We start from the raw sequence: 27,904 nt of genomic DNA, 5'->3' as shown, positions 1-27,904 counted from the left end.
TCGGGGACCAGGCCCCAGCAGAGCCCCTACAAAGGCTTCTTCGAGCCGTAGTGCCCTCACCCTCCCCAAGCCTCTTTTCCCATTGCTCCGTCTGGTGGAGAAGGTTGGAGAATCTGAGAGAGATCATTTCTTCAGGAGGCATAGAGAAAGAGCTATGTTTGGGCTACCTTACAATGGAGGAATAAGGTGACTGTGGTGTCACCTCCATCGCCCCAGGACGCCGAGAGAAGATGGGTCAAGATCCCATCCTAGGCCACCAGCTTCCTTATCTAGCAACTGGAGACTGAGGATGGGGGCGATAGACTCTCCCCCATTTCTCCGACCAGATCACTGAGGCAGGGAGCAGGTGAGTCGGGGGCGGAGATCTGCGGTGGCCGCGCCTTGCCTGCGTCAGTCGCCGCACCAGGAATAGCCCCCGCCCCCGCCCCCGCCCCGCATCGGGTCTGGCAGAGCCTTTACGCAGGAGCTAGGGAGCGTCTATTCCTGTCGGGGCTGTGGGAGGAGGCGGCGAGGGAGGGCGGGAGCTCACCGGTAACTCACAAACAGCCGGGGTGGGGGAGCTGGGGAGACTGGGAAGGGGGTGCAGGGATCACGGAATCGGGGGACCCATGAGCCGCCTGCGCTAGGCTCTGGAAGGGAGGGGACTCGTGTAGCCGCCCCACCTCCCCTCCTACCAGTAAGTCCCTCTGCCAAGCCTGACTCCCACTGGTTTACTCAGCCCTGGAAAGCCATTCAAATTCCCTTTCCACGGTTTACAAGCTGTGTGACCGTGGCCAAGTCACGTAACCTTTCTGAGTCTGGGGTTTCTGCTCTTTATTTTAGGGGAGTAGTAGTTCCTCTTCCTGAGGTTGTTGGAAGAAGAACGTAAGATGCGAGGAGCGTCCCGACACCTGCGGGGAAGGGGCTCTAGGTAGGCCTGAGATAAGGATGGACATAGACAGAGGGCAGGAAATGTCCCAAGCAGTGGTGTACCAGTGAGGCTGAGAGATATCCAGGATCGGTTTCGCTGGAACAGGTTTGTGCAACTCTTTGGACTATGTGTGAGGCTGGTCTGTGGAAATCAAGACAGTGCTGGGGGGTGGGGACTTGAAGCTGGCCTCTCCAAGCCAGCCAGGAGGTGTCTCTGAAATGTCAGTCTAGCTCCATGGAAGGCAAACGAGGCACTGGGAACGGGATCCTTGCCCACCCCAGAAAGGCACAGGCCTTGCGCTGATCTCTTCCCGCCCTGCTCAGTTTCCTTCTTTGCCTGCCTACAAACTATCGGGAGTGCTGAGGTGCTAATGGGGAGAAGGGAACTCTGCCTTGTGGTGTCTTCATTGATATTTATTCTAATAAAGCTGGCATGTTTTTAAGGGGCATCTGGCTTCAAACAGATGGAAAGAGGTACTGTAGAAGGATGTGAGGTCCCAATGGGTTGCCTGCCTACACCGCAGCCCTTGCCAGACCACCCTGCCAGGCTAGTCTCTGATCTGTGGCCTAAGAAGAGTCTGAGTCTCTGTGTAAAGATCTTATTCTTTGGAGCCATCTGAAGATGTGGTACCCACCAAATTCGGTATTTATTTTAGGGAGTTAGATGGTAAATAGCTAAGCCCAGACTGAGGATCTGTACTGTCCTCTGCTGGTCACTTGCTAGAGTGCCACCGTCCGGAGCCTTCCAGATAGGCCTGCTGCCCTCTGCTGGACAGGAAACCCGACGGGGTGGGGACTAGGATGCTAAAGCAGATTCTAGACTTGGCCTCCGGGTAGACCCACTTAGGCAGCTCGGCTTCCACATCCCCTTCCTGTGCTTCCCGGCCAGCCTCGCCCTAAGATCCCTAGGAAGGGGGGGGGCGAAGGGGGGTGTTCCTGGACATTTCGAGAGAAGGGGTCAAGTCCTGACCCTCCTCAAGCTGTCCTCTAAACAACCGTGACCAGGTTGGGGGTTGGGGGTCCACGTGCGTGTGTCGCTCCACACGGTAGTGTGCAGTGACCCCAGTTAAAGACGTGTGAACACACGCGCTCACATGCACACGCATGTGGCCCGAGACAATCACACGCGAATGGGTGCACGCTCTCTGGGAAGACCGAGGGCTGGGCTGGCTTAAGACTTGCTGGAGCCTGGGACCCAGAGGGGCGCTGCGTGGTGCAGGGCGGGAGCGCGGGGGCGCCGGCCCGGGAGCGTTCTTCGTCTGCGCCCCGCTGCCACTCTCGCTGCCCCCTGGGCGCTGGGCAGCTGCTGGGGCGCTCCTCGATCTTCGCCCGGCTCTCTGAAGGAAGGACCCCCACCCAGGTTTTGCGGCCGCGCCTTCTCTCTCCTCCCCCGCCCGGCTCCAGAGCTCGCTCACTAGCTCCCTCCCTCCTTCCCTCTGTCCCTCCTCCCTCCCTGGCTCGCTGCTCGCTCCTCTCGCTCCCTCCCCACGCCGCGGCAGAGCGCGGAGCCCGAGCGGGAGCCGGCGCGGGAGCCGGAGCGGGCGGCAGCTCAGGAGGCGGCCGGACCTGGACCCGTCCGGGTCCCGGAGCGCGCGGAGTCCCCACCCGCGCCGCTCGGGCCCCTCTCCCGACGCGGGGCTCAGAGCAGCATGCGCGGCAGCTGCCCACCGGCCCCAGCCCTGGCCCCGGCCCCGCTGCGGAGAACGCCCGGCCTCGACCCCGGCCCCAGCGGTAGAGGCGGTGGCGGCCGCTCCCGGCCGGCCCGAGGGACAGAGCCAGGCTCCGGGAGCCCGCGACACGCATCCTGAGAGCTCCTGCTTCTCAGCCCACAGCGGCCGCGGCCTCCGCCTCCGCCCCCGACTCCCGAGCTCCTGCCCTAGGGCCGGCTGGGCTCCAGCCCGCGTGGGACAGACAGACGGACAGCCAGCCCTGCGAGGGCGCGCGGACCGGGCGGAGGTGTTGTAGGAGGAGACGGAGGAGGGGGGCTGGGCTGGGGCTGGGGCCGCGCCGGCAAGAGAGACATGCGATTGGTGACCAAGCCGAGCGGACGGACAGCGCGCCCGAGATGCAGGTGAGCCCCTCCGCCTTGGCCGAGCCCGAGTCGGCAGCCCTGCGGCGAGTGCCTCTGGGAGCTGCGGTCGATCCAGGTTTCACCCTCCTGGGGCTATGTAGGACACCTTGTACCACCCAGACCCCCTTTGGGGGTCGCAGGCCTGACCCTCAAGTTTCAAATGATTTTCCCATTTCCGTTCCGCTAGTCCTAACAGATCCCAGGTTGGCAAGCTGGGACCCGTGATCAAGGAGATATCCCCACCATTTCATTCCATTCCTGCCCTGGTGCCCCCTAAATCATCCTTCCATTCTGGGCAATGGTCACCCAAGAGGATATGTTCTCTAAGCCCTGAGTGAGTCTCTTTCGGTGGACCAGAGACCACCCCCCAGCCCTGGCTAATATCCTTAAGCTTGGGGACACAGCTAGCAAACAGTTTCTCCCTAAGCTCCAGCTAGGATTGCCCCTCTCTCCACAGGAGCCTTGTCAGCCTCTTTCTGGTTCCTTTCTTGCTCCTCCTGGGTGAAAGAGAGGTGGAGGGCGGAAGAAAAGGGAGGGGGAAGTCCAGTTGAGGAAGACCCAAGAACCTTCGGGGCTCCCCTTTGTCTTCGGTTCAGCCGGGCTTCTCACCTCCTCCTGCCCCACTTTTCATTCGGAGGGAAATGGGTGGGAAGAGGCAGCCTACTGAGAAGAGGAAGATGAGGAAGGAGCTTCCCGTGTGTGTCCCCCAAACACACCCTATTCGGGTGGGTTTTGGGTTTCCTGCCCTCTAAGAGACCCAGATGTTTCTTTCTGGGTGGGTCCCACTTTGAGGAGGGGTGGGGCCAGGCAGGTAGGCAGTCCCCTGGGTCTCTTATTGCTGGGGTCCCTGACCAGCCCCTGACCAATTCTTGTTGTAGCGGCACCTCCCCTTTGTTCTCAAATGCCCTGTGGTGGGTGGGTGCAGTGGCGACTGGGGCACATGGAAGATGGGAACAGCTCTGCCCTGGTGGGTAGGAGTGCAAGAGGCCTGCGGTGGGGGCAGGACCATCTGGGCCAGCCCCTTTCTGCCAGCCCAGCCTTTCCTCGGTCCTTGGCTGGGCTTGGACAGCCAGAGGGCGCCCAGCTCTCCTGGTTCCCAGCTCTGGGCTCAGCCCTGCTGGCCATTATGCCAACGACTTTAGCACGGGCCTCGGTGCCAGGGGAGCTCGGGGGCACCAAGCCGGCAGAGAGCCTGGGGTTTCCCTGACCCCACTGAGGACTGCTAATGAGGGGGTGGGTGTTCCACTGCCCTTTGTCCTTGTGTGGGCCAAGAGAGGTGCAGAGTCCTCAGACACTGGGAGGGTGCTGGCACCTAGTTTGCTGGGAGGCAAGACGGTGGTGATAGAAAGGAGAGGCAAAAAAAAAAAAGCGTCGAAGCCATGCTGAAGGTGCCAGGGAAAAGGCACATGGTCTCAGAAGACCCGAAGGCAACACCCAACTGCCTCTGCCAAAGAAGGACAGGACCCCCACACCTGGTGCAGCTCTTGGCTGTATGCCCCTTCCCCCATCTGTAGCTGAAGTGTGTATGAGGCAGCCTTGGGTAGGGCTCCATCAAGACGGTGATACACCCTAGACCTGGAGCAAGTGAGGGTTGGGAAGCAGCTTTTCCGGGATGGGTGTGTGCCGCACGCTGAGGTTCGATGCTTTGTGAGTGGAGGGACCCTGCAAGGCTGAGAAGAATGTAGACAGACGTCTACCTGTCACGATCCTCTTTGATCCTGAGGAGTCATCTTTTCCATCTGTCTCTAAACATCCGTTTCTTACACTAGAAAATTGTTGGGTTTTTTTTTTTTGAACTCAGGATTCTAGAGGACCAATGCCCCCCTTCCCCAGAATGAGCTGTTGCTTAGCAAAAAAAAAGTTGAGCAGTACCTATGTTCTGATAGCTTAGCTGAGCCACTGTTAGGTGCCTGTAAAAGCAGAAGGCTAGCCCTGTAGGCTAGAATCCTGGTCCGGCTTTTCTGTGTGTGACATTCCAGCCCCAAGTTCCCCTCCCAGGACAAGACTACTGATTGTACCTTGCTCTGTTCCTACCGCCTCTTTCCCAGATGCCTGAATCCTCTCTTGACTTGGTCTAGCACCCCTTCTTAAAAGGCCCTCTCCTTCCAAAAGCCTCCCCTCGCTGCTCTTAGTACCCGCAGCTCGAAGGAACCACAATGGATTTACAGATGATGGCATAGCAGCCCATTCATTCATGTGTTTATTCGGAACATCCTGGTGAGCTGCCTGCTTGGCTGCTAGATAGACCTTAGGGTTACTCCGAATACCTAGGCAACCCTCTGGACATGGGAAAGACACCATGAGGTCCTAGGACCTCCTAGCAACGACACTCTAGAGGGGACATAGAGTCCTTAGCTGCATGAATGGAGCTGGATACGCACTAAAAATGTCCCACGTAGACTGGAGAGGGCTGACGCAGAACGCTCCGGAAGCGGGAGTTTCTCTGTGGAGCCGGTGGAGTTGGGCTCTTAGGAGAAGATGGCCGGTTGTGTCCCAGAGTAGCATCAGGCTTTGCAGTGACATGGGAATCAGAGGTTTCTAGAGTGAGGAGGCTCTCTGAAGGAAGCTTCGAAAAGGCAGGGTCATTTCCAAACACATTTGAGGCCTCTTGATTCAGACCTCTGTGTGCAGGAATGGATAAGTGCCTATCCTCGAGTGCTGTGAGCCAATAGCAGCTCTGCTGAGTGTACAGCGTCCCCAGTGTCACCTCACTGTGAGAGTGGACCCGAGAGCCAGAGGCCTGGTTCAAGCCTCAGCTCCACCATCGCCTAGTTCTGTGACTTTGGGTAACTTACTTAATCTCTCTGGGCCTCCATGTCCTTTCCAGTAAAGTGGAGTTAACTGTGGTGTCTACCTCAATGGAGGTAGTAGCAATTAAATGTGCTGATACAGGCAATGAATGCACTTATCGGTGCAGAGCGCATAATGGGCGCCAGCTACTCGCAGTTTATATCCGTGATGTGCTTCCGGTTTTCTCCATTGTAGGTGGTGCTGAGATGTGGTTTTATAGCCGAGTAAACAACCAGAAGGGTGATGGGACCTGTCAAAAGCCCCCATCTTGCAGGCACGAGCTCATTCTAGAGTGCTCTCCTCCTGACCATGGGTGGCAGCTGTGCTCACTGGTCCAGGCCTAGCCTGTTAACTTGTTGTTCCATACACTTGTATTAAGTAGTACTTGCCAGGGCGTGATGACACACAGCCCACCACCCCAGAGCTCAGGAGGTGGAGGCGGGTGGATCTCTGTGTGTTTAAGGCCAGCCTGGTCTACATAGTAAGTTTGACACTAGCCAAGGCTATACAGCAAGACACACACAAAAATAATAAATAAAATAAATCGTAGGAGTGCTAGTGATAACATAGTGAGCTTGTGATCCAACTTCAGCCGCTCAGATGTCTCTTCTCGGTGTACTTCTCCACACCTCACCCTCTGCTCCTTTTCCTGAGACAATTATCACCCTGAGACAATTATGTACCTAAATCTCTCTTGCCTCTTGCATTTGGGGCTGAGGCTGTAACTCACTGGAAGGACACTTGCCTAGTGTGCAGTATGCTCTGGGTTCAAGTACCAGCACCAAGATAAGATCATCTATTTCGCTATAGAAGAATTCTGGCATTTTTAGTTATTTCTTAGCTCTCTATAAAACATAAACAAACACAGTCCTCTGGAACTGGCTTTTCCACTCATTAGCATGTTCCTGCAAATGATGGTGGATATTCAGCACCCATTCATTTTTCCCTGATGGATTTGGTTGTCACTTGAGTGTAACACAGTGTATTCCTGGCCGTCCTATTGATGGGCATTGGGGTTGTTACTCTTTCTGGCTCTTACTGATACTGCTGCCACAATCTCCCCTCTCCCCGTCTCCCGAGGCAGTGTTGGAAGTGCCCTGAACTGTTGGGCTACAGGACATGTTCATGTTCAGCTCTCCTGGGAACTGTGCCAACGTGTTTTCCAAATTTGTTGGACCACTTCAAGCCCTGCTCGCAGGGTGGCGGCTGCTCCCACCTCTCCCCATCCCCAGACAACTCCGCGCTGTCTGTCAGCTGTCTTGATTTTTTTTTCTCTTGATTGAATGAGTGTAAAGTGGGATTTCATTATAGCCGTGATTTGTGTTTCTGGGAGTCAAGGTTTGTAGTGTGTGAAAGGGGGTTGGGGCAGGCAGCATCCAATGTGGGTCGGATGCTCACTCCATGGTTGTGTCCCCCCCGCCCCCATGCAAGTCAGTTTCCTCTGGCATGAGGATATTGTCTGTAAAAGTTCTGAGCTTGCATGGTCAGGAGTGGTAGGAGGGGACCCCAAATGAAGGCAGAGCAAAGTTTATGTCCCTGTGCAGCAAGAACAAAAGGAAAGCTATTCTGAGAGACTCAGTGTCTGGGTCCACTTTAGGATGGAAAGGACTGTCCTGGCTCAGGGGGTACAGGGAGCCTGTGCTCATCTCTCTGAAGATCCCCTTCCTGCCCCCTGGCACTGACATTAGGCCTGGCACCAGTGATAACAAGAATGTAGTGGCCAAACTTCTGGATGAAATAGATGTGTGTTCCAATATTCACAACTTCCTGAGGAGCCCTCTCTGATCGCTCTTGACCATACAATGAATGAAGGGTGACTGAGCAAGATGGCTCCTGGGTATCCAAGGGTCCCTAAACCACAAGGCCCACTAGAGGAGCTAAGAAGCCAGGTGCTGACAGGCTAAGTTGGAGTAAATTCCCTGCCAGCCTGGTGTACCCGCAATTGATTTCACTCGCCTTCCCGCCCAGGCCTGGGCCCCTGGAGCTGGTTAGAGGCGAGCGTCAGTGCTGGCAGAATAATTATGCCTATTTCATGTGACACCCAAATTGATTGCCGCCAGGGTGACATTACCAGGGCATTGTTCCTCGTCTCCAACCTCTTATTACATGTTATTAGGGTGTGTGGTGTGTGTGTGTGTTTTTCTATTTTTTTTCCATTTCAGGGAATTAATCTCTCCCTGCCACCTCCTCTGCTGTCCTCTACAGAGAGTCACTCTCGGCCTGGAAAGGGGGCAGGGGCCTAGCCAGCATCCCTTTTCTACGTGGTTCTGAGCAGGGCTGCAGATACAGCTGAGGGCCTGGCTAGCTCTAGTCCCTTGGCTTGGATCCAAAATGTGGATCTCTCAGAGCCGAGAGAGGCTGATGAGATACAGCTTCCAGAAAGGCCTCTGCTTGCATGCATCCTAAGACAGGCTCCTCACAGTGAGGCCAGGGCAGGCTCCTCATCCACCTCACTTTGGTCTGGTTCCACCCAGCTCTCTGCCCCAGCCATGGACACTCGATACCTTCAACCCTGACAGAGTTCTTAGAGGATTGTAACGGTTCTCACCTTGTGTGGACTTGTGCAAGGGCAGTTTAGTGGTCACCCAGCTGTGCAGGGCCCAGCAAAACCTGTGTCTGACCAGAGGATCTACCACCTGCCTGGCATGAGCTTAGTTTACCGTGTTGGAAGAATGGGCTTTTGCAAGGGGCTGGCCAGGACTCAACTGAGCAGAGAGGGCTTGACCAGCCAATGTTAGGAAAAGTGTGGCGTTTTCGTTTAAAGTTTGTCTAACCACGATGTGAATAACTCAGCAGATCTTGCCTTATGAAGTGTCAGGGTTTTGTTCCCCCCCACCTTGTGTGAAGCACAAATATCTAAAACCGTGGCTCACCCGTGACCTGGCGCCACCATGAGATATATGGCCACATTGGAATAGCAGAGAAAACAACTGTGGGTGTACAAGGAAGGTAACAGGCTTGAGATAGTGGGCGGCCCCTGGTGCTCTTAGACCGGATTTTCTCATCTGTATGGTGGTCTCTAAAGTGCGATTCCTGTGGACTCAGACTGGCTCAGGGCCTTGACCTAGCAGCCCAAGCTCAGTTTGAGCATCAGTTCAGTGGGGTTGATACACCGAAGGCCAGGGAGGCCATCGTGCTTAGTATATGCTCGGCATAAACACCTTTCTTCCATCTTCATGAGCTCTCTGTGTCCAGCATGGTGAGGCAGCATGAAGTCTTCCCGCCCCTTTGCAAATGGAGAGATTATGGTCTCAAGGGGCAAGAGTGCTTCACAATTTTGCCGGTCAAGAAAAGCCGAGGTATAACGAATCCCAGCTCAGCCTCTTGTTGCTGTGTGGCTTTCAGCAATGATATGACTTCTCTGTGCCTCAGTTCTCTGATCAAGAGAACAGGGATACCAGCCTCCTAAGCAGGAAAACAGGGATGAGTGTACCAGCCTCCTAAGTGATTGTGAAGATAACACAGTTGACTGGCCGTGTGTGAGCTACTCTGTTTTGTCTGTATGTTTTGTTAAGAGACAATGGTAGGTGAGGCAGAGTTTAGACTCTCCAGAGTTCCTACCGTGCTGTGGCCTTGAACAGATTCACAGTACCTCTCTGTGTTTCTGATACTTTGGATTGCTCTGTAGAGTCTTGGGTGGCCTGGAACTATGTAGAACAAACTATCCTCAAACTCACAGAGATTTCCCCAGCCTCTGCTTCCCAAGTGCTAAGATTAAAGGCATGCACTGATGTACCTAGCTGTCTCCACCTGTCTTGATGGGTAGCTGTGCTTTCCATAGGATGCCTGGTGCCAGGGTCCCTCTAGGTGGTTCCCGGCCACCATCACCATGTCGAGCAAATTGCTAGCTAACCCCAACCCCTGCTGCTTCCCCTCCATTTGGGCCTGCTTAGATCTGTGGATCTATGCCCCTGTCTCACTCAAGACCTGGGGCATCTTGAGAGGCCCCAAGGAGTGAGTATTCCTGCTTGAATGGAGGGTGAGGTAGGAGGCTTCATGGGTCCCTTTCTGTCCCTAAGAGCATAGACTGGCATCTCAGATCAGAAGAAGGGTCACATGGAGGTGCAGGTCCTGGATTTCCCAAGTTTCTCTGTCATCACGTCACATAGGCCTGGCCAGCATCTCTTCACCTAAGTGACATCACCCATTCAAGGAAGGCAGTGCTCTCTAATGAGGCAGGCCCAGCACAGGTGACCCTGTAAAATGAGTGGCAAGCTCCAAAAGCCATCCAGTTCTCCCCCAGGATCACACAGCAGGATGAGGTGCCCTGGCTGGAAGCCAGGGTACAGCCCATGAGCCCTTGGCCACTATAGTTGACTTTCTCAAGGCCCTATATATAGAAACCTTTAAACACTAAGATGCTTTGACAATTAAAATTCATAATTTATCCCACAAATGGCCTGAGGTTGTGGGCTTGCCGGAAGGCTGGCAGCTCCTGAGACAGGCTGTGCTTGAGTCAAGTGGGCAGGGGCCTCTCTCCCTTGTACCCAGGGGCCAGATGCTTGTCCAGGGCAGCCCAGGGAGTTCAGGACAGCCAAGGAGACTGGAGACTGGCCTGACCTCACTTGACCTAAAAGGCTGATAGGTAAGCAGCCCCATTAGTGTCCCCCAGTCACAGGTCAGGTAAGCACACTAGGGAAAAGACTGAATTTCTCAGGGTGCCAGAGAGGCAGAGCTGGTGGCACCCGGCCAGGTGATCCCTCACCCACAAACACTCTCTGCATCATACATATATACTGGTATTTTTCTCTGTGTGTGTCTCATACTACCCCTGTGCACATATGCCCTGGGAGCCTAGCAACTCTTAGCCAGAATCAAGAGCCAGAGGAAAACAAAGAATTATGCACAGCAAAGGACGTGACCTCAATTTTCTTCCAGGTTGATGTTTCTCTCCTGTTGGGGGGTGGGGAGGGGGTTGCAGCTAGAGGTGAGCGCCAGCGAGAAGAGCACACACTGGGCTGTCCCAGCCCACTAGGACAGCCCTTTTTTAGCAGCTCAGTCTAATTGCTGATCCTCCTCTCAGGGTCCCCTCCTCTGTACCCAGGTGACCTGCTCCTGGGCTCTCAGCCTACCCTGCTTCCCCCCCCCGGGCCCTCGGCCTACCCTGCTTCCCCCCCATTAGCACCTCCCTCCTTAAACCATTATCAGCCATTTGCACCTTGGCAGGGATGAGTCAGGACAGCCAGAATACAGTGTCTTGAAGGAGCCCAGGGACTGGGCCAGGATTTGGGGCACAGGAGCGCCAATGGGAGTCTTACATGCTTTCAGATCAACCCGGCTACAAACCACCTCCTCCTCCGTCATACCTTTGCTGGCCCCTCCTCCTCTGCCCTCTCCTCTTCGCTTCCTGAATACCCTCTTGAACCTAGACTAGGTGCTGAAGGACAGGGTTGAACCCTACGCCTAGTATGTTTCAGGGGCCGTCCCCACAGTGGTGTGATTCTTGGACTAGTTGAGGTGGGAGAGGCTAGAGATGAATGAAATCCAGCTTAGCGTTTTAATCTAGGGGCCATAGAGAAAGAGAGAAGGAGGGAGACTGGGAGCCATGCTCCAGAGAAGCCCCACAAGAGGAGAGGCCCCACCAGCCGGATTATGAAAGCTAGACAGACCTGTCATGGGGGAGGGAGACCAAAAGATAGCTGTGGAATGTCTTTAGAAGGTACTATACTACCCCAGCCTCTTGGTCCTAGCTGCCAGGGAACAGGGTAACATGCTATCATGCTGTAACATGGATCCAGTGACACTGAGGCTAAAGACAAAGAAAGACCCCAGCAAGTCAGCAACTGGGAGCAAAGCTGCCTTGAGAGGCCCAGCCTCTACCTGGCTTCTGCTCTTTGGTGACCGAGTCCGCTCACTTTCATTAGCCTCTGTCTGCCCATCTGAAGATGGTTAGCTGGTCAAATCCACTGCGGGGATGGGGGGTGGGGTGGGGGGGGTAGTGGTGAGAACAGGGTAGGTTAACAGGCCCCAGTCTGACAACCAGATGCCATACAATGTGAGGTAGAGGCCGGACACATGGCTCCCACGCAGGCTCTGGCCCACCCACTGCTGATATTTTTTTTGAGGGGTTTCATCATGTCATTCTGGCTGCTCTAGGAATGGCTATGTAGACCAAGCTAGCCTGGAACTCAGAGAGATCCGCCTGCCTCTGCCTCCCTGGTGCTGAGATTAAAGGCACACACCTCCAAGCCTGGCGGTCTTCTGACTGTTGCCACTTCCCTGTCCCTGTACCCACCTCTCACTCACTGCCTCTCTGGCCCATCCTATGAAACCCTGTGTGACTCTCTTCTGTCATCCTCTCTTCTCTTCCTTTCTCCTGTGGTCCTTTATGGATAGTGAGGCTGAGTACTCTCGAGGGTCCTCTAGCCAGCCTGCCAGCTCTGCCACACCACAGACCCACCCGTGGGAACAGTGGGCTTCAAAGCAATGTGCCCAGAAGTCCGGGGGACTGCCACCCCTGAGAGATGCTGAGTGAAAACCGTGTGACATACTGACAGAGAGCCCAGCATACCTAAGCCTTCCACCCATGCTACAGCTCATCCCAAATGAGGAGAGACTTGGGTCCAAACAGGGGCTTAGGTTCCCAGGCAGCCAAGTGGAGAATCACTAAACACATGCCAGGTGGCCCACGTACCAAAAGGGCTAAACACCTGCACACAGCTCTCTGAGAACCAACCAACAGCCCCCTGCTCTCCCAGAACCCCCCCCCACACACCAGGCAGCTGGCTCTCCCAAGACTATCAGACCCACCAGAGGGACACAGGGACACAGTGCTGCTGCCTCCTGGCTTTGTGGCCTCATACGGGTGCACTTTGGTTTTTCAACTGTAAAATGAGTGTGAAATGCCCCTTGAGACCCCTGTCTCCTGGGTTTCTGAGACAGTGTGGAGAGCTCCAATCATGCAGCCTGTAGCTGCTGTTCTCAGTGTTAGCCCCTTCCCTCTTCTGACAGGCTTTGTGATCCTGGCTGGGTGCTGCACCCAGGAGCCACCAGACACTGCCTATAGGACAGCATGACCCCAGCCCACCCATGAGGAATCCCACACCCTTTCCTCCACCACCAGCCGTTCTCCCCACCAGAGTTCCAGTGTGAAGGAGTTCCAGTCAGGGGAGCAGAGCAGCCCAGGACTCATTTAGATCCTCCCAGCCTTGATGAAACTTCTGCTCTGGTCTTCAGCCTTCTCTTTGTCCCCAGACAAGGATGTTTCACTGTCCGACATTTTGGCTGTCAGTTCTCTGAGACTCTGAGATCCAGTGTCTGGAGGGCTAGGAAGAGCAGGCATTGTCCAGGGCACCCAACAGGCTGGAGAACTGCAAATGACCAGTGTCAGGCATCAGTGTCTGAGCAGGCCATGTGTACCCGGGACATTAGGGAAGGTGTGGGTGGTGACTGGCAACCCTACTGCAGGGAAAGTGCAGAGCCTCATTGTCAACTACCCTGAAGCTCAACTGCTTCCCCAGCCCTGTTTTGGGGAAGACTCAGTCTGCTGCAGGGTCTGGGCATCCTGCCCTGGGCACTGCTCTCCCCTGCCTGCTACCTGCCTGTCTCTAGTGTTTATTTTCTTCATATTTATTGTTCCAATTTTGAATTCTTGCCCTCATGAGAAACCCTTCAGGGGGCAAGGATCCGAATTAAAGCACTGATTAAAAAGCATAAAGCACCCCGAAAAGTACAGGAGCAGCCTTGGACTGCCTGGTGATGAGTTACACACTGCCCACTCAGCAGCCTGGGTGACCCCTCAGAGATGACCCGCCCCCAACATGTTATACCGACACACCCTGTAGGAGCGTGAGTCTGGGAGCCTACACTCAGCACGCTCTGCTGCCGCTGTGCGGGTATGGGCAGACATCCTAGCCTCTCAGATCTGTTTCCCTGCCTTTCAGGACAGCTACCTGTGAAACACAGAGGTTGACAGGCTGGGGAGATAGCTCTGTCTGTTAAATGCTTGCCACGGAAACATGAGGCCTGGGTTCAGATCCCACATAAAATGCCAAGGACAGTGGTGCTTACCTGTAATCTCAGTGCTGGGGAGGTAAGGACAGGGCTCCCCAGAGCTTGTTGGTTTAGTCAGTCTAGCTGAATTGGTGAACTCCAGACCGGTGAGAACTGTCGTGTGAAGGTGTAAGGGAAAACGTGAGAGAGGAAGTCACCTGATGTTGACCTCTGGCCTCCACAAGCACACGTATAAACACGCACTCACACACTTAGGTGGTCACACACAGAAGGGGTTTATTCAGAAGAGGCATAGACATCTGACCTCACGGTGGATGGCCCGCTGTTCTGTGGCTAACTGCCCGGCTTGGGATGCTAGCTCTACAGAGCAAGGCTGCCCAGCTTTTCCATCAACATTTTTATTGGTTTCATTGTTCAGTGGGTCTACTCAAGGTCAGCCCTGGCAGAGGGGTTTCCTCTCCCTAGAGCAACTTCCTCTTGACCACACGTAGCCTCCTACACAGCGAGCACGTGTTCTTGGGCAATTCACTATGGCAGGTTAAGACAGCCGCCACTGGGACAGTGGCAGTGTGACCCAGAGTTGGGCATACGTACGTGGTGACTGGAGAGCTGCCATTGGCTGAGGCATTGGATGTTTCCCGCTTTGTTCAGCTGCCAGGACCCTCCCCCGACCCTTTTCCTTATACAGGGCATCATGGTATCACCCCTAACTACCCCCCGCTTTTTTCTTGCCATCCTTTTTCACCTTAACTTTTCTCTCAGTCAGTCCACTGTCATTTGGAAGAAGGTGTGACACACCACAATCATACGCCACCACTGGGAAGAATCAAGTGTGTCTGACATCTGAGTGACTTGTAGATGACTTTGTCGGGGAGGTGGTTTTTGGGGCGGGAGGCTGAAAAGGCATCTGAGACAGTTCTCCAAAAGGAAATGGCTTAGAGGCCAGGTGTGCAGGACTAAGTGGAGACCTTGTGTGGCTTTGTGGGGTGGGGGGAGGGGGCATGTAGATTCAGATGCTGTACAGATGTGCATGAAGGTTTGCCAACATCTGGGCTCCTTACTCTTCTCCCTAGGCAGCTCCCAGGCTAGCCCAGGCCTGAGATGGATGCTAAAAGTCCTATTTACCTCCTGAGGTCCCCAGTCTCACACCCACACCAGCCCCAGCTGCTGGCCCAATTACTTATTGATCGCCTGTCAGGATGTTTGCTTTTCTGGTGGGTCACTAGAGCGTGTGTGCCTGTGGAAAATGGTCCTGTGGAGGCTGGGTAGGGAGAGGCTCAGACACCAGAAGAATCCAGAGAGAGAATGAGGGGGAGGAAGGGGGTGGGTGACAAAGCCCTTGGGGATAACAAAACTGTGCAGACTCCATAACATGTCAGTGACACCATGAGTTCTCTCTGGTTAATCAGTCACTTAGTCGATCAACAACCAGGAAGTACCTGTCAGTCCTTGAAGACCAGTAGAGCACTTGAAAGTGTGTGGGGCCAAAACTTCCAGTCTACACTGGTCCCTGCTACTGGCTGAGTGACAGTCGAAGTCTCTCAGAGCCTCAGTTGCCTTATGAATTGACATGGATGACACCTCTGATAAATTGTGGCTTGAGGGCAGACACTGTGTCAAGAGGTAAGGAAAAGCCCAAACTGGGCACAGATGGCCTCCACAGAGCCATGAGTATAGGACAGTGTGCAGAAGGATAGCCCACTAGGACAAGGGTGATGAGCAGCAGAGGGTCTTCATCCCGCTGGTGGCAGAAGGCGCAGTGGATCGTTGCTTTGGTCCATCCCTGAAGTCCTCTTGGTTCCTCCCCACCCCATCTTCAGGCTAGTTCCCACAGGGAGCACAAGGCAAGGTTGAAACCACCAGGAGAGCTCTGCAGGGCTGGCTCCTGCACACCCCTGCTCATTCTGCCTGCAGCCTCCAGAAGTTCCCACCCCATCCCTCCCTCCCACCAGGTTCAGCATGTCTTAAGACCCGGCTTTCACCAGCCCGGTATGCTCAGTGGTACGGTATGGGTGAGCCTGTAAGACTCTGCCTGTCCTGGTCTCAGAGGTCAAACCAGTAACTCCAAAGGAGCCCAGAGGTGGGAAGAGGTGATGGAAACCCAGAGGGGCAAATGGGAAGGACTTCTGAAGAGGGCAGCCTGCATCTTGGGGATCAGGAAAATCCCAGACTAAGTTGGGTCTTCAAGCCAGGATTTCTGCAGCCTAGAGTAACGACATTCTATGAAGAATTGCGGCAGAGTTACGGCCAGGAAGTAGGAAGCACTCATGCTATGGGCTGAGTAGCTGATCCCGTCAGGGGTAGACCCTTGTAGAAGAGGTAGTACAGGACCCACAGGACCTCAGGTTGGATCTTTCTGCAGAGGTTTTCTGACTGGGTCCTGGCTTCTGAATGGAGCCTCATCTTGGAGCAGATTCGGTGCCTTTTACAGGTACGGAGGGCTTGTAGGCCACCCAGAACTCCGTGGCAGAGATGGGTGTAAAGTTGGATGGTGTCTGGTAGGGAGGAGTGCACTGTGGGCCGGGTCCAGTTGTGGTCTCCCTTCCTTCTCAAGGCTATTTCCAGAAACCTGGCCTTGAGCCCTTTGATCCTCTGTGAATCAGGGTGGCTCACTAAGGCTGGCTTTATCCCTGAGGAAGCCCCGAGTGAGTTGAGACTCAAGACAAGCCTAGAGTGAACTGCCTGTGAACCCTAGACGCGATGGCATTGCCCCTCCTCCACAACCTTTCTGTCTGGGATGGGGGAGGGGCGGGGTCTATCCAAGCACCGCCTGCTCATCGCTACCTTTGTCCTGTGCTTGCTTCCGGTTGCAGGTGAGCGAGAGGATGCTGGCAGGGGGTATGAGAAGCATGCCCAGCCCCCTCCTTGCCTGCTGGCAGCCCATCCTCCTGCTGATACTGGGCTCTGTGCTGTCAGGCTCTGCCACAGGCTGCCCGCCCCGCTGCGAGTGCTCAGCGCAGGACCGAGCAGTGCTCTGCCACCGCAAGCGCTTTGTGGCGGTGCCCGAGGGCATCCCCACCGAGACTCGCCTACTGGACCTGGGCAAAAACCGCATCAAGACGCTCAACCAGGACGAGTTTGCCAGCTTCCCACACCTGGAGGAGCTAGAACTCAACGAGAACATCGTGAGCGCCGTGGAGCCGGGCGCCTTCAACAACCTCTTCAACCTGAGGACGCTGGGGCTGCGCAGCAACCGCCTGAAGCTCATCCCGCTGGGCGTCTTCACCGGCCTCAGCAACTTGACCAAGCTGGACATCAGTGAGAACAAGATCGTCATCCTGCTAGACTACATGTTCCAAGACCTATACAACCTCAAGTCGCTGGAGGTCGGCGACAACGACCTCGTCTACATCTCCCATAGAGCCTTCAGTGGCCTCAACAGCCTGGAACAGCTGACGCTGGAGAAATGCAATCTGACCTCCATCCCCACCGAGGCGCTCTCCCACCTGCATGGCCTCATCGTCCTGCGGCTACGACATCTCAACATCAATGCCATCAGGGACTACTCCTTCAAGAGGCTGTACCGACTCAAGGTCTTAGAGATCTCCCATTGGCCCTACCTGGACACCATGACCCCCAACTGCCTCTACGGCCTCAACCTGACATCTCTGTCCATCACACATTGCAACCTGACAGCCGTGCCCTATCTGGCAGTGCGCCACCTGGTCTATCTCCGTTTCCTCAACCTTTCCTACAACCCCATCGGTACAATCGAGGGCTCCATGCTTCATGAGCTGCTGCGGTTGCAAGAGATCCAGCTGGTGGGCGGGCAGCTAACCATGGTCGAGCCCTATGCCTTTCGTGGGCTCAACTACCTGCGTGTGCTCAATGTCTCTGGCAACCAGCTGACTACCCTGGAGGAGTCAGCCTTCCACTCGGTGGGCAACCTGGAGACGCTCATCCTGGACTCCAATCCACTGGCCTGTGACTGCCGGCTGCTGTGGGTGTTCCGGCGCCGCTGGCGGCTCAACTTCAACCGGCAGCAGCCCACCTGCGCCACACCAGAGTTCGTCCAGGGCAAGGAGTTCAAGGACTTTCCAGATGTGCTCCTACCCAACTACTTCACGTGCCGTCGGGCCCACATCCGGGACCGCAAGGCACAGCAGGTGTTTGTAGACGAGGGCCACACGGTGCAGTTTGTATGCCGGGCGGATGGCGACCCTCCACCAGCTATCCTTTGGCTCTCACCCCGGAAGCACTTGGTCTCGGCCAAGAGCAATGGGCGGCTCACAGTCTTCCCTGATGGCACGCTGGAGGTGCGCTACGCCCAGGTACAGGACAACGGCACGTACCTGTGCATCGCAGCCAATGCTGGCGGCAACGACTCCATGCCCGCCCACTTGCATGTGCGCAGCTACTCGCCAGACTGGCCCCATCAACCCAACAAGACCTTCGCCTTCATCTCCAACCAGCCGGGCGAGGGAGAGGCCAACAGCACTCGCGCCACTGTGCCTTTCCCCTTCGACATCAAGACGCTCATCATCGCCACCACCATGGGCTTCATCTCCTTCCTGGGCGTTGTCCTGTTCTGCCTGGTGCTGCTGTTTCTATGGAGCCGGGGCAAAGGCAACACGAAGCACAATATCGAAATTGAGTACGTGCCCCGGAAATCGGACGCAGGCATCAGCTCAGCTGATGCACCCCGCAAGTTCAACATGAAGATGATATGAGGACGGGGCAGGGTGGGGGCGCAGGGACCCCCCACCTCCGGGGGAACACTGGGCAGGGAATGTGCCTGGCTGCTGCCCACTCACTCCCAGGCCTTCCCACCTCTTCCCTGCCCTCCTCACACACTCTCCCCATCCCCCCACGGCCCCTCCTGCCTCGCCAGCCTCGCCCTCACCGCCTGCCCTCCTTCTACCAGGATTTCAGAAGGCCAGGCCTGAGGACCCCACCTGCACAGGGGCCAGAGCTGACAGACGAATCCAAAGCCGATGAACCGACACGCGGCAGAGTCAATAATTCAATTAAAAAAAAAAAGTTACAAACTTCCTCTGTAACTTGGGTTTCAATAATTAATGGATTTTTATGAAAACTTGAAATAATAAAAAGAAAAAAACTATTTCCTATAGCTAGTCGGAATGCAAACTTTTGACGTCCTGATGGCTCCAGGGCCTTCTTCCAACTCAGTTTCTTGTTTTTCTCTTCCTCCTCCTCCTCTTCCTCCTTTCTCTTCTCTTCCCCTGTGGGGAGGGATCACTCAGGAAAACAGGGAAGGAGATTCCAGCCCCACCCTCTGGCCCACTCTGCTAGGCGCCATTTGGAGCCATGGGTGGCAGCTCAGCTCCAGTGCCCAGCTCTAGCTGGCTTTTTGCAGGATGTAGGGGAGGGGATAGGACTGCCCAGGGGGGTGAGCCTTGTCTGCTGGCTGCCAGGCAGCACTACCAAGGGGAGGTGGGGGCCAGGCTCGGGTGTGGCTGAAACTGGGATGGGCTGGGGTCCTCCTGGGGAACAGCACAGTCAGTGGAAAGAGTCAGGAGCCAGAGGTTGGCTGATTCCTCTCCTCTGGTCCCAGCTCTGCTGCTCACTGTTGTGTGGCCTCAAGCGGGTCGCTGGCCCTCTTGGGTCTCAGTCTCCACATCTGTACAAATGGGAACATTATCCCTGCCCTGCCTACCTCACAGGGCTGTTGTGAGGAACTGATGAGATGATGTATGTGAAACACTTTGTAATCTGTAAAGCGCTGTGCACATGTGTGTGGGTGACTGCTCTCACTATGGTCATTATTTTCTCACTGTGGGATGCGAGCCCCGTGGGGTCAGGGCTGGGGAGACATATGGGCAGCTCCTGGGGCTCCTATAGGCTCCTCCTAGGACACTGACTGGGCTGGAGAACAGAATAGATTCTTCTACCTCTGGCTGGGAGGCCCTCAGCTTTGGCCTGGACATGTCCGAAATTGAGAGTACCAGCTCTCTCCAGGTCTTATCCACAAGTGTTTATTAAATACCCGATCTATGCTACTGCCTGTGTACAATTCTCAGGGCAGGAGGCCATTCTGGGGCAGCCTAGAGACAGCCCAAACTGAGCCTGTCACCAGCTCTATCAGTCCTTCCACTAGGCCATGCTCTGGGTCTATCCTGGGTTCGGCGGGGGTCTCTTGGATCTGGATCTGGGACCCAGCTACCCGGGAGCTGGCCAGGAGAGCCAGACAGTAGCCTCCACCTAGATCATGTCATGCAAAAGCAACTCTAAATGTTCCCAACTCAGTCTCGGAGAGGGTTGCCCTGGGCAACAGAGTGACAAGTTAGTGGTGGTTTGTCACTTTCCTAGAAAGCATCCTTGGGCCCTCTGTCTGAAAAGCCAACACCAGCTCAGTCAGCAGATCTAGTTCTCACTCCACCCTGTGTCTGTGGGCAGGAAGGGCACAGGCCAGGGACACCTGGCTTCTCCACTCCATTTCGGTGCTTCCTCCTATGGACAATAGGAGGTCCTAAGTAGGCCCAGGTGACCTGATTCCCATTCAGCCTCTGGCTAAGGGAGATCTACAGCAATACAGGGACCAAGGAGCACAGACTGAGCTGAACGAGGAAGCAATAGGGAAACCAGTCCTCCAAACCGGGAAACTGCCAGGATGCAGGGCGTCCAGTGGGCTCCCATGTCCACGCCAGGGCCTAGGAGTGAGCAGTGTGACCGTCGAGAGAGACTGGAGTCAACACTCCGTCCTTTACTCATTCATTCATTCATTCATTCATTCCTCAGGCATCGTTGCCATGGCTCTGCTCCAGCTTAGCTGATGTCTAAGGCTAGAGCCGGCCTTGCCCCGACCTGTTCTCCCAACCACTGGCCAGGACTGCCCTGGTTCTGGACAAAGCTTGAGCCCTCTGGTAACCTCCTACAGGACTCCATGGAGATCCCCGGAGTTAAGGTTAGAAGGTGCCGAGGTCCAGGGTCAGGTCTGAGTTCAAGTTCTAACTCTGTCACTCATCAGCTAGGCCTGATTGTCCTCCAAGTCCGTTTCTCACCTGCAGAATAAAGATACTTTGTTTTTGAGTCAGGTCTCACTATGTAGCCTTACCTGGCCCGGAACTCACACGCCACCTACCTCTGTCTCCTGAGTGCTGGGTTAGAGATGTGTGCCACCATGCCTACCTAGCCTCCATCTGCGTGCCTTTGCTGATGAGAAGGATCAGATGAGATGACTGTTGGCTGGCGCGGTGGCGATCATGTTGATTACTGTTACATCCAGCTCTTGTGTACATACAGAGGGTTAGGACCAGGGGTGCCAGGAATTTAATTGAAGGTGGTCAGCTTTCAGGTGACCAGGGGCTCTCAGAGCCACAACCTTCTCAGCCTGGCCCAGGGCTTCTCAGTCAAGCAGGATATAAGTGATCTGTATCCAAGACATTAGTCGTGTTACATGAGACTTCAAAAAACCCTGAAGGCCTGCCATCTCCTGAGAGGGACAAGAACCCAGGCCCTTCTGCTACCCAGTCTGGAGGCTGAATTAGTACATCCTCCTTCCTCTCTGAGAGGCTGCGGACAGAATTGTCACACGATCTCTGGGATACCTCAGTCATAGGGTCAAGGTCCTAATTTACTTCTGGCTACTGGGGCAAAAAATGGTTCCCACTAAACTCAGGAAATTCTTAGGTTGTTGTCAGGTTGGAAAATGTCAGTTTGGGAGAAGAGTACCCATGGGCATAGGATCGGGTTGATTGTCTGGAAGCTAAAAGGCTGGTGGATCTTGACACGGCCTTTTTTTTTTTTACTGTGGAGTCACCATAGAAGAAGGTAGTGAACTACACCACTGCTGTAAGCCTTGCTAGAGCTTGGGGCATCTTACAGGAACACTGGGGAACCCACTTCTCTGTGCCCAGTGGCCTCTGGAAGGGACACTGGAGCAGCTGAAATCCAACCAAGGACACACATGCACTGGCCTGGAACCTCAGGAGCACACAGAACCTAAGTATTTCTAGCCATAATCCTGGGGTCATTCATGACCTGCACCTGAGAGCCTGCCAGGATGTTCTGCAATCCCAAATGCTGCAGGTGGCTGTGTGCAGCTAACCTTTCCATCTAGGGACAAGGGAAGAAGCCATAAGATGCTACTAAAGTAGAAAGGACAAGATCTGGAATCCTGAGGGTATGCCCACTTTCCAGGGAATGGAACCAAGGCCCCTTCCAGGAGCAGGGCATGACAGAGAGAAAGATGAAGGGAATTACCTCACAAAGTAAGTGGACTGATTATACCCAAGCCGACACCTAGGAGGTGAGCACCAGATGGAGCAGCAAACTCCCCTTTCTGTTTACTCCTGACATGTCAGATGAGGTTCAGAGAGGGAGAGTAACCCACCAGAGTTACACGACAGAGGCAGGAAGGTCACCTTAGGGTCAGGCTGGTTCTGGTTCAAACCCCATCACCACTGAGACCTCCGTACAAAAACTGAGATTCAGAATCTGATTTTCAGGATGTCTGGGGATATTAAAGATCATGTTGTATGATTTGGGGTACACTGGTGATTGTTGTGATCAGCCCGATGGGTAAGCAGGGGAATGGTTGCTGAATCCAGGACCTGGGGTGTCAGAGGCTTTGCAGGACCTGGTGAGGACCCAGAAGTCCTGGATCTCCAAATGGGGTCAGTTAGAAGCCAATCCTGGTTACCTCATCCATATGGTTCCTGGAGGCCTAAGTACATGGTGGGGAGGTAAGAACAGGACATGGCGTCTGTCTCCCTGCTTAGGGTAGAACAACCATGCCCAGCGCCCTAAAGGACAGGGCCATCCATGTGAGTATTGATGAGAAGGGGCTACAAACAACAAAGGAAAGAAGTCCAGTAGACCTTTGGCTGATGTCAGGGTCTCTGCGGCACAAGACAAGGACAAAGCCAGGGGGTATAGTTAGTTTACTTGGGTGAATGTTTATGTAGCAGACACAAGGTTCGATCCCTGGTACCACAAATAAGTGTAGCGGTACACACCTGTAATCCCAGGAGTAGAGGCTGGAGGATCTAGAGTTCTAGGTCACCCTCAGCTATGTCAAGAGTTCAAGGCCAGCCTGTGGGGGAAATATAAAACCAACAAAACGAGGACAGCACAGACCCACCAGAGGGTGAGTGTCCTCCTGGGATAACAGCCTATACTGGACTGAAAGTCACTCCATATCTTCCATCCCCCTTAGAAAGTCCCCAGCTCCAGAATCCTTCCTAGTGTGTCTAGTGGAGTCTCTCATTCCTTCTTTCAAAATGAATCTGACTGCTCACATACCAGACAATGCATTGGCTGCCTCAGAGGAAGGTGTTCCTCTCTTGTCCAGTCAGCTTGGCTAAGGAGCTGCAGAGGCTAAATCTGGGTAAAGAAGTCGCAGGAGGGCCTTAGACGGGGTAGAATTTGGCTACTCCCAAAAGTTAGTGGTTTGGAGGCACAACCATTTACGATACTCTCCACTCTGGAATTGATGCAGAGCAGGGGGAAGACAGTAGCCTATCTCTGTCCTGTGGGATGTCTGTCTACCAGGGAGACGAGACTGGGGCTAAAAAGATTCAAAGTAGCTTCTAACCGTGTCTGCTACCTTATCAGGGGTGGTTAGAAAGGCTGGGGATAACTGGTTTCTGTTTCCACACAGTCTGTTCAGACTAGCTTAACATCCTGGAAGCTCACCTCTACTGCGGTAGAACAGAAGCCTTCAAGCATCTAAGACCTGAGCCAGAATGTTCCATGTGAACATCTGGGGGTCCTTCTGTTGTCTAGGCATATCACGGCTCCTCAGCCTCAAGTTGAGGAGAGTCTAACTCCTGCCAGAAAAAAACTGCCTGCTCATACTGGAGGACACGCAAGACAAGAAGTGGCCACAGACCCCAGGGCCATAGACCCCAGGAAGTCACCCTCTACAGCAGCAGTTCTCAACCTTCCTAATGCTGCGTGCAACCCTTTAACACAGTTCCTCATCTCGTGCTGGCCCCCAACCATAACGTTAATTTCATTGCTAATTCATAACCTGTAATTTTACTACTGTTATGAATTATGATGTAAATACTTTTGGAGACAGAAGTTTGTTAGAGGGGTCGCGACCCACAGGTTGAGAACCACTGCTCTACGAGAGTATCTAAAGTCCCTTTGTCCTTGGGGGATGTGTCCATTGATATACAGGCCTCTAGTGTTTGCTCAGGAGTAGGGGACTCCTGAGACAGACTGGCTTTGCTGAAAGACTGGCTTTGCTGTCCCCTGATACGGTGTCCTTTCTGTGGCAGGCTGCAGCAGAGGCAGGGGCAGTAATCCTGTCAGCTACAGTTTATCAGGGGTTGTGCTGGGCAATAGGCTGCAAGCCATCCCTGAATTCTCTTCTTTAATCCCACTCTGAAGAAGTTCTAACATATTCCCCTTCAGAGGCAAATCTGGAGAGTCAGGAGGTAGAAAGGGTAGCTAGGCCTGCCTCCAGGTAGATTCGAAAGCCAGGACTCATTTTGAATCGCTGTCATCTCAGGCTTCTCATCTGTGAAGTGGACAAAGCTATACCATCTCCTGCAGCCTCTCTTTCATGGACGAATGAGGTGCTGGTGGCGAGCATGTTATAGTGTGAGCAGTGAGTGTCAACGCCCATGGTCAAGATCTATGCCAGTCAATCCTCCTAGGCCACCCTGGCACCTCTGTAGAATATAGAACTCTGATCAGAATGCAAGACATAAGGTTTAGCAGCTGGGCTGAAGGCCTGGTAATCTGGCCTAGGATCTGGGGACACAGTGGCCATACAGTGCAGTCCTAGGTGGTCAGAGCTCCCGCTGGGCGTTTGATTGCTCAGCCTGCAAAAGGCTTTATGGCCACCTGCTGTGATATAATCTGCACCCACAACTCTGGCTGTTACTATGAAGGGAGGGCTGGGGAGGCCTCTGGTGACACAGACTGAGGGCTGCCCCAGCACAATCCCAGACCCTCTCTTCCCCAGCTTCCCCCAGCTTCTTTGAGTCCAGCTTTCATCCCAATCAGGACATCAGCAGTGACCATGACTGGTTCTCCTTTCATCAGCTTCAACCTTGTTCCCCAGCCCCTCTGTATTGTGGGGACATCTTCCTGAGAATGGTGTTGCAGAATATCCCAGGGAACTAGAGGAAGAAGAAGCCAGAGGAAGGCGTTAGGGACAAGTGTCCTCTCTGAGACCATCCCTTGCCCACTGCACAGAACCCAGGGATGATCAGCACTAAAGCAGTGGTTAACCTGTTTTAACAACAAGAAACCAAAGTCTCAGAGGGGCCCAGCCACTGTCCAGGGCTGCGTAGTGGTACCATGATGCTTCAGAAAGCATGACATGCTCTGCATTCCATTGTGTAGATGAGGAACAGGGAGAGAGGTGACAGGACCAAGGTCACAAAAAAAAAGGCATCAGCAATAGTCCCCCTGCTCTGACTCAGGAACAGAAAGTGCAGAAACAGGAAGTGGCCACACGGAGGCTACCACCACAGCCCTCAGAACACTTTCCCATGGGACTCGCAAGGTCAGGCAAGTGGGGGAGGCGGGGCAGCTGGAGGCCCTGACTTTGTTCTGACTCACAGACATTTACATAGCTCGTTAAAAAAATATGGCGTCGTAAAGAGAGGCATGGGCACAGTAAAGCCTGGCCCTCCATTACCTGCCAGCTCCACGGCTTCATAAGGGACACTCCAAGGACACAAGGAATACAGCAGAATGGAACTGGAACAGCGCCCACAGCAGCACCCAGAAGGCAGAGCAGGCCAGGTATTGTCTCTCCTGGACCCTATTCGTGGTCCAGCACTAGAAGTGGACGTGCTTTGGGGGTGACCTTGCTAAATATCTCTGAACCTATCTTTCCCAAGAGCCTAGGAGAAGCCAACACCATCTGGGCCTTCTATCTGTTTCCAGCTTTCGACTTCCTCCCTGAACTCACTGAGATCCAGTCATGCTCCAGCCTGGCCTGCCCATGATAATGGAAGCAACAATGACTACCTCTCCAGGAGTGTGCTTGGTCCGTTAATCTCCATCTTCAAAGTGGCATGCTACCCTGATGGTTACCTGGAACAACTGGGAGCTATGTCCCCTCCACCGCCTCAGCCCCGGTGTTCCGTGTTCCTTCTGGCCCGTTTTCCACACTGCCTCAAATGCTGCTCTGTGCAGAGCCCCCAGAGGCTTCTCATCCAAACAGCCCCTTGGCAATCTCCTTACCCACCCCAAGTCTTTCTTCCTCCAAAACCTACCAACCATCTGGCACCTGGGATGCCTCCCACCCCTCTGCCTCCTTTTCTTCACTGTATAGCTGAGGTAGGGACCAGATGAGCTCACCTGTGAGAAGCAGCTAGGATCTTCTGGACACTGGTAAGTGCAGGTAGAGTCTCAGCAGGGAGTAGGGTGGGTAACAGACCCTACAGCCAGAGTCAAGGCTGGGACCTGGTAACCAAGAGCTGGGACAGCTGGTGCCTTTCTTGTGTGGAGCAGCTGGAAAGGACAGGAACACTGCAAGATTGATGGGTCCCTGCAGTCACCTAAGTAGAAAGGCCTTCTAGGGGTGTGGTTAGATGGCTGGGTGAACTGTCCAATAGTGAGGACACAGCAGAAGAGACCAGCAGAGCAGGACGGGTTTCCAGGCTCCAGCTGGGCCCATGAAAACAGCTTTCCCAGCATGCCTGTGGGGGAGTTCATGAGGGGGGTCTCACCTGGGGACTGCATGTACAGCTGGCTATGAAGTCCAGAGTCCCACCAGCAGGGTAGGCTGGGGCACAGTATGGGGGGGGATCAAAACCAGGTACCAGCTGGGCGGTGGTGGCACACGCCTTTAATCCCAGCATTTGGGAGGCAGAGTCAGGCGGATTTCTGAGTTCGAGGCCAGCCTGGTCTACAGAGTGAGTTCCAGGACAGCCAGGGCTATACAGATGAAACCTTATCTTGAAAAACCAAAAAAAAAAAAAAAAAAAAAAAGCCAGGTACCAGATTTTCAAAGTGTCCCAGAATCTCCAAGTCCCCTGATTTAAAATGAAAATGTACTTGAAAGCTTCAGCCTTGCTTTCTAGATCTCCCTGTGTTAGACAGAATCCTCCCTCCTACTGATGTCTGATGTCTCCATGGAGAGAAGGCCAAGTATGGGATGACAGCTAGGGAAGCTGAGGCAGAATGTTTGTGAGAATGCCTGGGCAGTGGGGAGTTGTAGAGCATTCTTGCAACACACCTCACAGCTGAAGGAGGAAAGTCCTGGAGGCCTAGTCCATAGCGTTCAAAGTGAGTATACACACCTCTGCACACACATACACCCTACCCCAGTAAACACACATGCACACCAAAGCACTCAACATCTGTACAGCCCCCCCCCCCAATTCTACCACACTGACAGGACAGCAGATTACATCCATATAAAACCTTACACACACACGCACACACGCACGCACACATGCATGGGAGTCTGAATTTAATATTTACATACATGGTAGCCTCAGCCTAGAGCCTCCTCATTCTCACCCTCAGAGCCTGAGAGAACCAATGAGAGTACTCCTAGCACTGTCTCCTAGGCAACCAGCCTGAACTGCCTAGCTATGCTAGGAGGGGCTGGGGAGGGGGCATGGTCATGGGGACCACATACACACACTGCTGGGGTGATAAGGATGGCTCAGGAGTGCCCAGAAGAAAATGAACTATGACGATGCTGATTGATCTTTCTAGATGGCCTTAGGTGAGCGTATTGGCACGCGCGCACACACACACACTTTTTATGTCAAACCTCAGTAAGACTAGACCTTGAACTTTTGACCATTGATGTACAGCATATCAGGAAGTTGGGCTCAGTATAGGGGTTTAAGAGCACAGAGTCTGCAGCCAAGAGAGCTGGGTCCAAATCTTGGCTCTGCCACCAGCCAGCTGTGCGACTGTGGCAAGCTGCCCGTTCAGCTTGTGAGGAGTGAATTAGATCGTGCCTTCGAGGCCCTTAGAGCTGGGTCTGGCACAGAATAAGTGGCCAATAAATGTTTGCCCCCACTGTTATGATTCATGCAGATTCCCACAGCTTTCAGTGCCCAGTCGTTGTTGGAAACATGCAGAACAATCATGGGCCACTAAAGCAAGAGCCTCATGGGCCCAGGAGGAGGGTTTGTCCCCACCACACAGTCAGAGCCCTACCAACACCAGGCGCCCTGCTCAAAACGAGATCTGTCCCATTGAGGTGAAATGAGCGGTCCAGATTATCATTTTCCTACTGGGTGTTTACATGAAAAGCAAGCATGGTTTCTCCCAGGCTCTTAGGCAGGGCTC

The 27,904-nt window shown here is 54.2% G+C and overlaps 1 protein-coding gene across 1 annotated transcript; it reads left to right on the top strand.

The window, feature by feature from the left end:
* Positions 1-2,747: 2,747 nt before the first annotated feature.
* On the top strand, positions 2,748-19,421 carry Lingo1 (leucine rich repeat and Ig domain containing 1). The gene is made up of 2 exons (XM_028774533.1): positions 2,748-2,980; positions 16,537-19,421. The coding sequence occupies exons 1-2, from the start codon at positions 2,975-2,977 to the stop codon at positions 18,391-18,393; spliced, it is 1,863 nt and encodes a 620-aa protein (XP_028630366.1). The 5' UTR covers positions 2,748-2,974; the 3' UTR covers positions 18,394-19,421.
* The last annotated feature ends 8,483 nt before the right edge of the window (positions 19,422-27,904 follow it).

Source organism: Grammomys surdaster, unplaced genomic scaffold, assembly GCF_004785775.1.
Source record: "Grammomys surdaster isolate TR1022 unplaced genomic scaffold, NIH_TR_1.0 241, whole genome shotgun sequence".
In the NCBI taxonomy this organism is placed as follows: Eukaryota; Metazoa; Chordata; class Mammalia; order Rodentia; family Muridae; genus Grammomys; species Grammomys surdaster.
This window is presented reverse-complemented; position numbering and strand designations above follow the sequence as displayed.